The sequence below is a fragment of the Micromys minutus genome (genome assembly GCF_963924665.1).
Source record: "Micromys minutus genome assembly, chromosome: 2".
Classification (NCBI taxonomy): domain Eukaryota; kingdom Metazoa; phylum Chordata; class Mammalia; order Rodentia; family Muridae; genus Micromys; species Micromys minutus.
This window is the reverse complement of record NC_137971.1, coordinates 6,811,199-6,823,709: the sequence shown is the minus strand read 5'-3', so window position 1 is coordinate 6,823,709 and position 12,511 is coordinate 6,811,199. Positions and strand designations below refer to the sequence as shown.

General features: G+C 35.4%; 1 protein-coding gene across 3 annotated transcripts in view; it reads left to right on the top strand.

Moving 5' to 3' along the window:
- The window catches only part of SHOC2 (SHOC2 leucine rich repeat scaffold protein), an 88,143-nt gene that overhangs the window by 56,396 nt on the left and 19,236 nt on the right, over positions 1-12,511 (top strand). For all 3 annotated transcript variants that reach the window (XM_080911135.1, XM_080911136.1, XM_080911137.1), the window contains exon 3: positions 7,861-7,998. In XM_080911135.1, coding sequence (XP_080767261.1) covers positions 7,861-7,998 — 138 coding nt within the window. The remainder of the gene's footprint in view (positions 1-7,860; positions 7,999-12,511) is intronic.

Genomic DNA, 12,511 nt, shown 5'->3' with positions numbered 1-12,511 from the left:
ATGCTTGTTTGAATTAATGCCCAGGTAGTAATAATTTATCTTCTGTTAAGTTTTAGAAATATGTGTGATTGAATAATAGTCATTGAGCTTGTTAATTGAATGGCCGAATGAGTGTGTGTGTGTGTTTTAATTAAAGTCAAAGACTATTAAGAAACAATGGAAGCCTGTGGATCTGCCAGGTCTCAGAAACTTGAATGTTAAAGGAGCTAATTAGTGGTGCTCCCACAGGGGAGGAAGTAGGACTTCTTACTTTTCTTTTCTGCTTGGTGAGTGTGAGTCTATATCCCGGAAGGTATACCCTCAGACAGCAGATGTCACAGTACCATTGTCTGAATGTTTAACACTGTATCATAAACTGTCATTTATGTTACAGTCTAGTTTGAGTTACCACCTTTGGTAAGAGATATGTCTGACATAATTTATTGTCTAGTCAGTGTTGTGCTTAGAAAATATAGAAAACATTTTGTAATTCTTGTCTAGAGACAAAAGTATTTTTAAAAGATTGAAATACAATTACTTTATACTTTAGAAAACTGTAGAATAAAATACTTTGCAGAATAAAATGCATTTTCATTAAGGTATGTTGCAGATTGTTTGTTTTTGCAAGTTTTAAAACCAAACCCTCATGCGGTTTTTCTGTCATGGTTGAGATGAAATTTTCAAAGTAAAGAATTGAGGTAATGCTTTTGTTTATCTTTTATTGAAGAATATTTACAAAAGCTTGCCCCTGCCTTTAAAATGCAGCACCCTGCCTTTAAAATGCAGCACAGCGAACGTTTGCAAACCATGTAGTCATATTCTCAGGTAAACAGAGCACCAGTTCCAGCCACGGCTGCTCTCCATCGTTACCTCTAGCTGCTGTGCCCACACAGTGCAGCACGAGGACTTGTTCAGAAGCACATTGATTTTACTTGATTGTATAGGGAGGAAATATAAATTATGTATATATTATATATACATAGATATGTATGTATGTGCATGTATAAATGTGTGTGTATACATATATGTTTATGTATGTTCATGTATATGTGTGTATATATACACATGTGTGTATATGTTTATGTATGTATGTGTGTGCATATATATACACACATACATGCTTTTTTGTGTGTCTTACCTCTTCTACTGGCATTATTTTCTATTGTATAAAGTTAGAGCATGTGTATTTGCATTCCTACCTGACCAACAGTATGAAAACACCAGCATTTAAAATCCTTTTGCTTTTCTCTGGTGGTTTCTAAGTAACAGTTACTACAGATAGTACCGTTGTGATTTAACACTGATTTTGGTAAACCTATGAACTAGTTTCTGTTAAACTTAGTAAATAACAATGAAGTTGCTGAGCCTGTGATTTTTTCCCCCCTACTTCTTTTACTACTTTTTCCTGTGCTCTCTAGGGAGTTCTTGCTTATTTTGTATATTCTAGTTTTTTAAAATTCACTCAGCCAGACTTGCTTTTCACTTAACTCATAATTCTGTGTATATGTTACATGTGTGTTCTAATGTTCAGTTCATAATTAGCCACAGTAGATGTTTAGGCTTTTTGAGAATGAACACCATCACATCACTAACTCCCCCTTAATAAAACCACCTTATATCCTGTGAGATCCACTCTCTAATTGAAGCACTGCACACATCAGAATGTCAGAAATCAAAAACACTGATAATCTCTAATTTAGCTGAGGACTAAATAGGAATACAAAATGTTCTGACCATTTAGATGACAGTTATCTATGCATTGCAAAGTTAAATGATGTCATTATAATACATTTAGCCATGTGTGCTTCCAACTATATACTTAAGTTAAAATTCATGTTCACATTAAAACTTACACATGAATATTTTAATTAGCATCTTTATTATTGCTAAGAATAGGAAGCAACTGAAATGTCCTTCATTAAGTAAATGAATAACCTGTCCATCAGTGGTGGGATACTGTTCAGTGACAGAATGAACAACAAAGTGCAGAAACCAACCAGGACCATTTGGGTACAAGTGAAAGTTAGTCTGCACATCCTTCTGTCACCAGGTGTCAGGACTCCTTGGGGGAAATGGCTGTTGGCATACAGAAGAGTCTTCAACAAAAAGGAGCCTAGTCTAAAATGTTACACTGCTTGCCGAGTTTGAGAAATATTACAAAATAGTAATTATCTTGTATTGAATCACAGCTGCTCCCAGGTTATCCATGTTCCTTGATGTAACTTGCTGTACTTAGTTGCCCTGTCCTCTTTAGATTTGGTGTGCACCTTCCTTTATATTAGTGGGAATTTATTTTAGTTGGAGTTGAAACAACTTTTAAGCATTTACTATTACAAAAGATAGTGACAAGCCAACAGAGGTGCTTTGTGCCTATAGTCCCAGCGCTTGGGAGGCAGGGGCAGGGGATGGAGAATTTGAAACTTTTTATTCCTTTGTGAAGAATATTAGTATCCAAAATTAATTTTTCTTTCAGTTAAAATGATGCTTTGCACTAAGCACTGTAAAGGATGTGGAAAAGAGATATAGGTGTATATTTCTGTCTTCCAAGAGTTGTCCCCAGAAAGAAGGAGGGGAGGGGAGGCTCAGGAGGGGAGGAGGAAAGGAGGACTTTTCAGCTGCTGTTAGCTGCTGCTTACACTTGTGCTGTTTTATGAGGAGAGAACCTGGATGTTGGAGAGTGATACTAGTTGAGAAGGGAGAAAATGGTGCTGCCAATTGAGAACCATTCACCAAATGTTAGAATGGCTATTATGATTATTGCTGAATAAAAGGTATTGAAAAAACTCTAAAAAATAATAAAAGAATTGAGCCATTCATTTAGTTAGCATTATATGATATTTTCCTATAGCCCCAATAATTTATTTTGTTTTGAAGTATGCTTTGCTTGAAATTGCTCGAACTGATCTAGTTTTTTTCTTGGTTAATGTTAGACTTAGGTTTCTGACCACATTTTAAGTGCTGGGATTGCAGGTGTGCATTATCAGGTCTGGCTCTCGATGGTCTTTCCTTTTAAAGGGCATTGCTTGCTCGTTGTAGTTTTCCTCTATTTAGATGAATATTAGTCTGCTTCCAATGAGCACTGTACCACTGTGTGGCGAATGTGGATGCCTTATAGCAAATATGTCCCATTTTTTCTGTTTTGCCTTAAAACATTTCCATTTCTCATGATGTTACTGCTATTAATGTTTTGACCAAACTGATACTTACTATATTAAGTATGAGTTAAAATAAGTTAGCTGTGTTCTTTCTTTCCTCTTTCTTTATGGCGATTAAGTTTCTGTATATATTATTTTCCTTTTTTCTGAGTTTTAGTGTTTCTTGTAGATCAGGTCTCATAGTGGGTACAGGTAACCTCAGTTTTTGTTAGTCCTGTAAGTCTTTGTTTCTCTGTTGCTTTTGAAGGGTAGTTTTATTGGTAACAGACCTTTGTAAGTTGATGATTCCCCTGCCCTGCCTGTGTTTCAGTATTTTACTTTACTGTTGTCTTTGCATGGTTCTGAAGAAAAATCTAATGCAGTTTTTAGTTTTGTTCTTCTGTATGTAGATTGTTTTCTTTCAAGACAAAAAAATTACTTACTCTTCCTTCTTCAAAAATTTACATAATTCCAGAAATTTAAAGTGATAAGCTGTTCAATAAAAGCTGTTTATATTTATATACATACATACATACACAGGCACAGATACACAGGAAGTACTTTTGGGGGGGTAGGAGGAATCCAGATAATTTCTACCATGTTAGAAGAATAAAGTTCCTGTGTTACATTATCATGTTCCTTTAAAACAGGGGCTGTCCAGATCTTTAAGTTATATATTTTAAAAAGGTTCATGCGTAATTCTGTTTGTACATTCAGGAACAATAATATTCCTGTGCCAGTTCTCTCATGCAAAGAAGCCTTAATTTTCTAAGATCTAATTAAAACATATGAACTAATATTGACCACTTATTTTACCAAAATGTTAAATAATCAGAGAGGTGTAGCTTTCAGGTAGCTACGCTGTACTTCTTCTGCCTTGGAACATAAAGTTGCTTAATCTGTTCCTTCTATGTATTAGAACTAGTGGGTAATGACAAGTAAGAGTTTTATTGCTGCTGCAAATGACAGAATGTGTTGATAAGGTCCTAATGTCACAATGACCTTTGGCATCCTATAATACAATCCTTACTATTTTATGTGTGAATACAGGTGTATAGAGGGGAACCCTGATATAGCCATATGGTATTTATTAAAAGAAAGTCTGCCCACTGTACCAAAACAAGCAGAGCAGATGTTAGTGTAAATTTAACCCAATAGATTGTGTAGGGGGATTGTTTTAGATTTTCTGTTGCTTTTCATACTTAGGTGAAATCAATAACTTTTCTGCTGTCTTTGCTCTGAAAAGCCTGTGTGAGACCTGTAGAGAGAAGGTCTGTTCTTAGGAGGCTTCATTCTTGCAGACTCCTCAGTATTCTGATCTGTGTTCAGTCTGTAGCAGCACTCACCTTTGAGCTGGTCCTCAGAGCTACAGCTGTTGTCTGCTAAACTGAATCTTGGAATCCACATTGCTCTGTAGGTTTTAGGTCATGAATTTGTCCTTTGTCTTCAAGTCTCTGAAGAATGTAACAGGACTTATCAGTCCACAGCCTTTAGTTATTATTGTGAGAACAGGGATGTTGACTTCAAGTTTCTTTTATATATCAGAATGAAAACCAGAGCTCAATTAATGTATAAATTTTCTCTCTGTTCCTTATTAGAATTTTTTTAACATTAAATGTATTTTTAATTTTGTCAAGTACTCACTCAGTCATTAAACAATTTTTTTTTTTGTGTTTAGGACTGTTAATGTGGTGAATTACAATTAAAATTTTAAGCAAAGAACCTGCATTGTATATGTGCAATTGATGATTCTTACATTATGTCTCTTAAGTGTCACCTACACATAGTGTACGTGATGTTACATAAAGAGGGCATTAGCTGTTAGTCTAAAGGTTCCTTTTCTGTACTGCCTTTGGCTGTTTGGTATTAAAGTAATGCTAGACACTTAAAATGCACATTTTGGAAATTCTTCCCCCTTTGCAACTTTTTGAGAGAGATGACGTAAGGATTAGTTAATTCTTGTCTAAGCACTTGGTATGAGTTTCCAGAGAAACGATTTGTTTTTAGAGGGAGTACTTTTCAATTACACCTAATATTTATTATCTAATGTATAGAGCATCATTGAAGCTTCATATTTGATGGGTTTTGGTAGTTGTATTTTTTTAAAGTGGAATTGTTCTATATAGCCTAAGCTTTTAAATTTATGATTCATGATTATTTTAAATACAGTAGGCTGGATTGTAATTTCAGCACTTTGGAGGCAAAGGTAGCAAGATTGTCACAAATTGAGTATAACCTAGTCTACATGGTGAGCTCTGGGCTATTTAGGTATGCATAGCAAGACACTATCTCCTTACCAGAAACAGTAACAATACCAGCAATAAAAACAACAAAACTGTAAGAACTGGGCTGAGTATGGTGGTACATTATTATAATCTCACCATTTGGGAGGCTGCAAATCATAGGATTACAAGTTCAAAATCATCTTGGACTACAGGGCAAGGTTAGGGAATAGCCAAAGCCAAAGCTTGTGACATATAGTCTCTTATTCATTGTTAATATTTGTAGCATGAGTCTTCTCTTTTTTGTCATTTTAAGTTTCAAGTATTATTATTAGTTTTGTTCAAAACAACCAGCATTTACATACATTGATTTGTCTCCATTCTCTTTATTGATGTAGATTCTTGTATTTTTGATGCATACTCCTATTTTATTGTGCTTGCCTAGGGACCCTTCTGCCCTAAGATGAAAGCTGCCTTGAGACTCTTTTTACCTAACATAAAAATGAATCTGGCTCTTAGGCTGACCATATGTTTTATATTGTGCAAAGTAGATGTCACGTAGAGTTTATTGGAGGGTTAGTGGTATTAAGTGTATTCTGTCATCCAGTTATCATCATTATCTGGCTCCAGAACCTTTTCATCACTGAGAACAAAATTGTGTGTCCATTAAACCTCCACTGCTATCCTCCTTCTAAACTGAGTTCTCTTTGAGTGCAGTGACCACTACTCTTACTTTCTGTCTAAGCACCTCATTAAGTAGGATCATATCATTTATAGCATCATATATATATCTTTGTATATGCCTTATTTCACTTAGCATATTTTTCAAACTTAACCAGTTTTAGCATGTGTCAGAATTCTACTCTTCTGTAAAGCTATAGAATATTTCCTATTAGTATATATGATATTTTACTTATTCATTGACTTCTGCACATTTGACATTGCATCACTTTTTGAGTTAATGGACAGTGCTTCAGTGAGTACTGTTCTGCAGGTGTGTGTTATAATTTCATTTAGTCCCTGCTTCCAGTTTTCTGGTTTTAGATAATTCTAGAATTCCCAGAGTTAGAATTATGTGGTAACTGTATATAGTTCATAGTTTTTAAAGAAGCTACCCTACTGGTTGCCACAGAAACTGTACCAGTTCTTATTCCAATCAGTTGAACCCATTTTGTATATGCTCAGCAGCATTTTGTTTTCCAGTAAGAGCTATCCTAATGGTTAAAGTGATAAATTGCATCTCTTAATTATCTGATATTTAGATGATATGTTTTATCTATGCTTATTGGCCATGTGTGCATCTGTCATTTAAAAATCTAAATGATAACTTTAACCCTTTTTATTTTTTGACTAAACTGAAGGCTGGCTTTAACTTGCAGACTTTCAGTTTTGGTCTCCTCATGTGAGGTTACAGGTTATGATACTGTGCTCAGCTTGAGCCAGTTTTTAAATTGGCATCTTTGGGGATTGAGAAGGGTGTTTTATAGTGTTTTTAAAAAAATATATTCCAAATATATATGTATTCTGTATCAATTCCACAACTGGTAAATGTCTTCTCTCACTTGGTCTCTTTTTACTCTCTTGATAGTATCTTTTGATGAAATCAAACTTTGAAGTTTTATTGCCTTTGACTGTAAATGTGCAAATTAGCAATCTGCCCCATACTCTTCAGACTTTGATAGTTTTACTTTCTTTCAGAATTTCCAACCTCTTACCTCCCAGTTTTCAGAGGCAGGTGGATCTCTGAGTGTTAGGCCAGTCTGCTCTACATAGCAAGCTCCAGGACAGCCAGAGCTGCATAGAGAAACCTTCTTGTCAAACAAACAAAAATATCATGTGCAGACAGCAAATCTATTGCAAATAGAAAAAGGTCTTAACAGAACGTTAGGAGAAATCTGAATTCTCAGTGTACCTGTTTCTAACCCAGAAAGGGTAGGGGGAAAAACGCCCCATTTTCTATTACATTGAGAAGGAATTTATTTGAAATATGGATTTAACCATTTATAGAACGTAAGAACACACATTTTGAAAGCACACATATATTGATGTAGAAGTTGTCTCTAGTGTGTAGTGAATTTAGTTAATAAAATTAGTCAATTTTTGTAAAATCTTAGAATAGATTAGCATTTGTGGTCAAAATATCTGTTTAAAAGGAATTGTGTAACACAAGTTTAGATGGAGGGTGGTTTGTATATAGCTCAGTGACAAGAGTGCATGCTTAGTATGTATGAGGCCTTGGGCCTAATCCTTAGGACCAAGAGTCAGCACCAAGGACATACAGCACAGAATGGGGGTGCATGAGTCTATGAGTCTATGAGCAGCATCTTCACCTCACCAGCTGTCAGCTACTGAGGTAATAGTCTGGGGTTCTGCTCTTGAGCTGAACTTGCCGCAGCACTCGTGTCATCAGTAGATAAGTTACTACTTCGAAGAAGTTGAACTTAGAAATCATAAATGTTCTCCCTTGATTACAAGAAGTACCTGATGTATCCTTAATGCCTATTATTATGTTGATCAATTTACAGGTGAATTATGTAACCTCATTACCCTGGATGTAGCTCACAATCAACTTGAACACCTTCCAAAGGAGATTGGAAACTGCACACAGATAACCAACCTTGACTTGCAGCACAATGAACTACTAGACCTCCCAGATACAATAGGTATGAGGGGAGAAGGAAGATACTGAGATCTGTAACTACATGGTTATGAAAAGGACAATTATTGGTCCATTTTGGTAATACAAAATCAGAATTATCAAAGTAGTAGTAAAACGTTTAAGACAGTCTTTTAAATCACTGTTCTATTTCTTGGTAAAGCAAATAATTAGTGTATATTTACTGCTGAATGGAGGGATTTCTGATCAGTTTATTTTAGAATGTCACAAGCTATTAATATGAATGTGATTCTTTATTAAAGTACCACACTGCAAAATAAAACCATTGCTGTCTAGGTTTTAAAACACGACAGTATAATTTAAAAGTTGTTTGTAATGTTGAGTTGGTAAGAGATGCTTTGAAAATGGTTAAAATATTTTTTGACGATTTTCCCAAATTGCAAACTGTAGATATTTAGCTGTGATAATATTCTATACTTGTTTATTCTTGTTTTTTTCTAATTGCCTAGAAATGTATATAAGCCAAGAAGGGTATTTTTAGAAATTCTTTGTTATTTAGAAAAATTTTATCTGTTCTTGTTTTATATAATAAATTATAATTATATGAGAGGAGCTGTTAATAAAACATTTTAGGTTTATGGTGATGCTGTCTTTTTCAGTAATTAGCGTTTGTTTCTGTCAGGTATTTAGAGGAGCCATTTTAATAATTTTGTTATTTCAATGCATGAGGGTTTTTGTAGTCTTTTAGATGACACAGAGGTCTGCTGGTGTCTTATTTGAGGACTAGCTTACTTCTGGCTCAGCTTATGTTAAAGGAGCAGCCCCAAGGGGCTCTACCTCGGCAGGACTTGTATTTTAACTTTTTGACAGAAACATGACACGGCCCCTTAGCTGCAGCTCTGTTTGAGGAAGCTCTCTTGGGACAGAATCCCTGGTATCTGATTTTCTTTAGGTTCTGAGTTTGTTTCGAGGTTACCACTATTAGCCATTGCTTTTTTAAGTCATTTATTTTGGAAGATGTTTTCAGTGTTTTGTTTTGCTTTTTGTTTCTGTATTAAATTGGAGGGAGATGTTGATTTACCAACCACCAAGTGATAGTACAAGCCAACAGTTTTTTTATAGAAAATCAAGCTGAGACCTAGACATTATATATAATTATATATTAGATAAAGAACTGAGTTTTATGTCTTTCTAGTTCTTGGCCCCTGGATCTTCCTATCATGATAGTATTTGTATTAGTATTAAATTAAGTATTTTTTTTCTTTAAACTGGGAAGGCAAAATTGTCTGCATTATGTAACAGGTTATAGGAGTGTGTGTCAAACAAGCTTAAAATATAAAAAGAACAGATTGATGATTCAGGATATTAGAAACCATGGCGATTATTTTCTACTTTTTTTTTTTTTTTTTTTTTTTAAATCACTGAGGACGGTGAGAGGAGTGAAGAGATGAAAGCATAGAGGGAGTCTGTTCTGTACTCGTGAGTGTGATCACGTTCAGGCTGATGCACAAAAGAAAAACCAAAACCACAGTTTTTAGAGATGTCTACCAAGGACATCTGGGGAGATTATGCAGTAGCTAAAGCACTGTTCAATCGTGAGGTTCCAGTACCCATGTAAAAAGCTGGACATGGTGGCATACCCCTGCAATACCAGTGCTAGGGTGATGGAGACATGGGCAGCCCACAACCTTACTGGCTGGCTGCTCTAGCCAAGTAGTGAGATTCAGGTTCACTGAGAAACGGAGAAAATGATGTGGAGAGTAATGGAGACAATGAGCATTGAACTCTGGCCTCCAGCAGCCCACGGTTAGTATATCCTCCTCCCAGCACACGTGTACACATGTGTGTATGCAAATGGAAAGATATTTCGAAAGATGTGTTCACCAAGTAAAATTAGTTGGAAAATGCTATGTAATACATAAACACAAAAACCAAAATACTAGCCCATATGCTAAAGTACAAAAATTACCTCAGAACCAAGAACAGAAAGATAGAAACAATATAAAATAAGTGAAATTTAAAAGTCACAAAAGAGAAAAGTTCTGGAAGAAGACAAGGTAGTACAGTGAAGAAACTAATAAAGTACAATTTTATATTTTCATGAGCTTGATTAAACCTCAGATAAACCTTCCATATCTCAGAACAGGACTTATAGCTGTACACCAACACACCTGCTTACAGGGTTCTGAACTTGGATCTTCGTCCCTGCTTAGTAAGTACGTTACCCACTGATTGGTCTCCCAGGTCCCAGAAGTTTTTTCTAGGGAATTAATGAGACTTGTGAAGACAGATCTACAGGTTGGTTATTTCATGAGTGAAGTGTTAGGAAAATGTAAGAGACAAACAGGCAAGGAAGAAAATTAAGACTGGAATTACTTAAGGCACATTTTTGTACAGCATTGAAAATTAGATTGTTTGATTTACTTTTAACAAATATATTCTTATGGTTTTCTCTAGTGAAGTTGGTCACAGATAACAACTTGGGAATGTGCTTCTGCATTATTTGAAGTTTATATAAAAGTGGCATAATTCAGGTGAGATAGCTCAGAGGATAAGAGCACTAGCTGCTCTTCTAGGGGACCCCAGTATGATTCCCAGCACCCACATGGCAGCTCACAATTGTCTGTGACCCCAGTTCTGGGAGATCCAATGCTATCTTCGGGTCTTCTGGAATTTAAGCAGTGCACAGACAAACATGAAGGCAAAACACATAAAAACACTAAACTAGAAAGAAAAGCATTGCATTGATATTTGATAAAATTCACCAGTGAAAATATCTGGGTCACAGTTTTTCCTTATTAGGAATGTTTTTAAAGCAGTTTTAGATTCTTTGTAGAACATAGATTATCACAGTGCAGCTGAACTAGACAGTGAGTGTGTTCTTACACTGACCTACTGCCTACACTTCTTGGGGATCCTTTTCCATTCAGATCTGTGTCAGTTACAGTGTCAGAACACGTGTAATACTGTCATCTAGTCTACATTATTGTGTCAGTTTTATTATTCATCAGCTGTTCAATTGCTGTAATTGCCTTAAGTCAAATTCTGATTAGCTAAAGCCTGTGTAGTAGTAGTTTTATCAGAACATTTCACGGGGATAGTAATATCCTCCATACTGTTACTCACAATGTTAGACTCAGGTTTCTTCCTTTGAGGAACTTACAGAATTAAGAAGTAGCTCTGCCTTTTGGTTCTGCCCTTTGGAATTCAATGTATGGTTTTTTGCTTTTTTGTTTGTTTGTTTGTTTTTAATAAGTGGCTGATTTTTTTGCCCAACCATACAAAGAATCAGGTCTTTATTTCTAAAGTTTAAGAACTATGTTTTTTTTGTTTGTTTGTTTGTGTGTGTGTGTTAATCTTTTATGATGTCATTTCTCTAGTATACTTTTGGGCCAGCTCAACAGGTGTTTTAATTTTTATCTTAATATCTATTCATTTTTAAAAATTGGATAGTGACATGTTTAGTTTTTTTATTGGATGTTGCTACATTGAAATAAATGTTTACAAGTTGGCCTTATTTTGAACAACTTGTTGAATAGTAAAGGGAAAATAACTGCCTAATTTTTATGTTTGTTCTCTTTTTACCTCGTGGGTTCGTCACGTTGGGTTCGTCACGTTAAAATTATCTTACAAGAACAAAGCAAAACAAAAAATCTTTCATAAAATCTAGAATTTTGCTTAGTTGTAGAATGAAAAAATTGTTGCTTTACTGTACTGCAAATAAGACAAGAAGACCAAAGTGTAGCTTAGCCCAGGCTGTACAGCTGTGTCCAGACCTCAGCTGCAGGGTCCTGGGTTTCTTAGGTTGCTAAATTGTTTCTTGAGCAAGTTCTAGTCACCTTTACTCATCCCAGCAATTAAGTAGATGTATAGGAATTGGTCGTTGGTCTGTCTTCTGTTTTATTCAGGAATAATAAGCAGGTGCTGTGGTCAGCATACTGCAGTATCCTCACGTATGGAGAGAGCAGACTGCTGGCTGGGGAGAGTCTCCTGTGAACTCGGGCTAGGGTCCCGTAGGCACACTTCCTTTGAGAGAGAATTGTCCCATGTAACCTTATTTCTCCTAGTTTTCTTAATTTTATATACATGTCTCTTTTTTTTTAAACAGAGGTAATTCTGTGTTTTGTTTGTTTATTGTATATCACTGGGAATTTGAATCCCAGGATCTTGTACATGCTAATCAAAATAAATTACAAGCAAGTATTATTATAGATATGAAGGCATTTGACTTTACTATGATTTTGTTTTGTGAATGCGTGTTTTTCCTGGTACCAATGGAGGCTAGAAGATTGTATCAGGACTTAGAAGTTATGAGCTGCTATGTGGGTGCTGGGACTTAAACCTGGGTCTTCCGGAAAAGCAGGCAGCCCTGACTTCATTAGTAATCTCTTGCAATCAAGATGATATTGTAAACTTCATGTCTCACATGTTTTATATGATCAGATCACAGGTAGGTATTAGAAATCAGCGAGAATGGAACCAATAATAAGAATTTAAAATAATACTGCACTTATGATAAATTTGTTAGTTGCTGGGAGATAAAATAGTTGTGTTTTGTG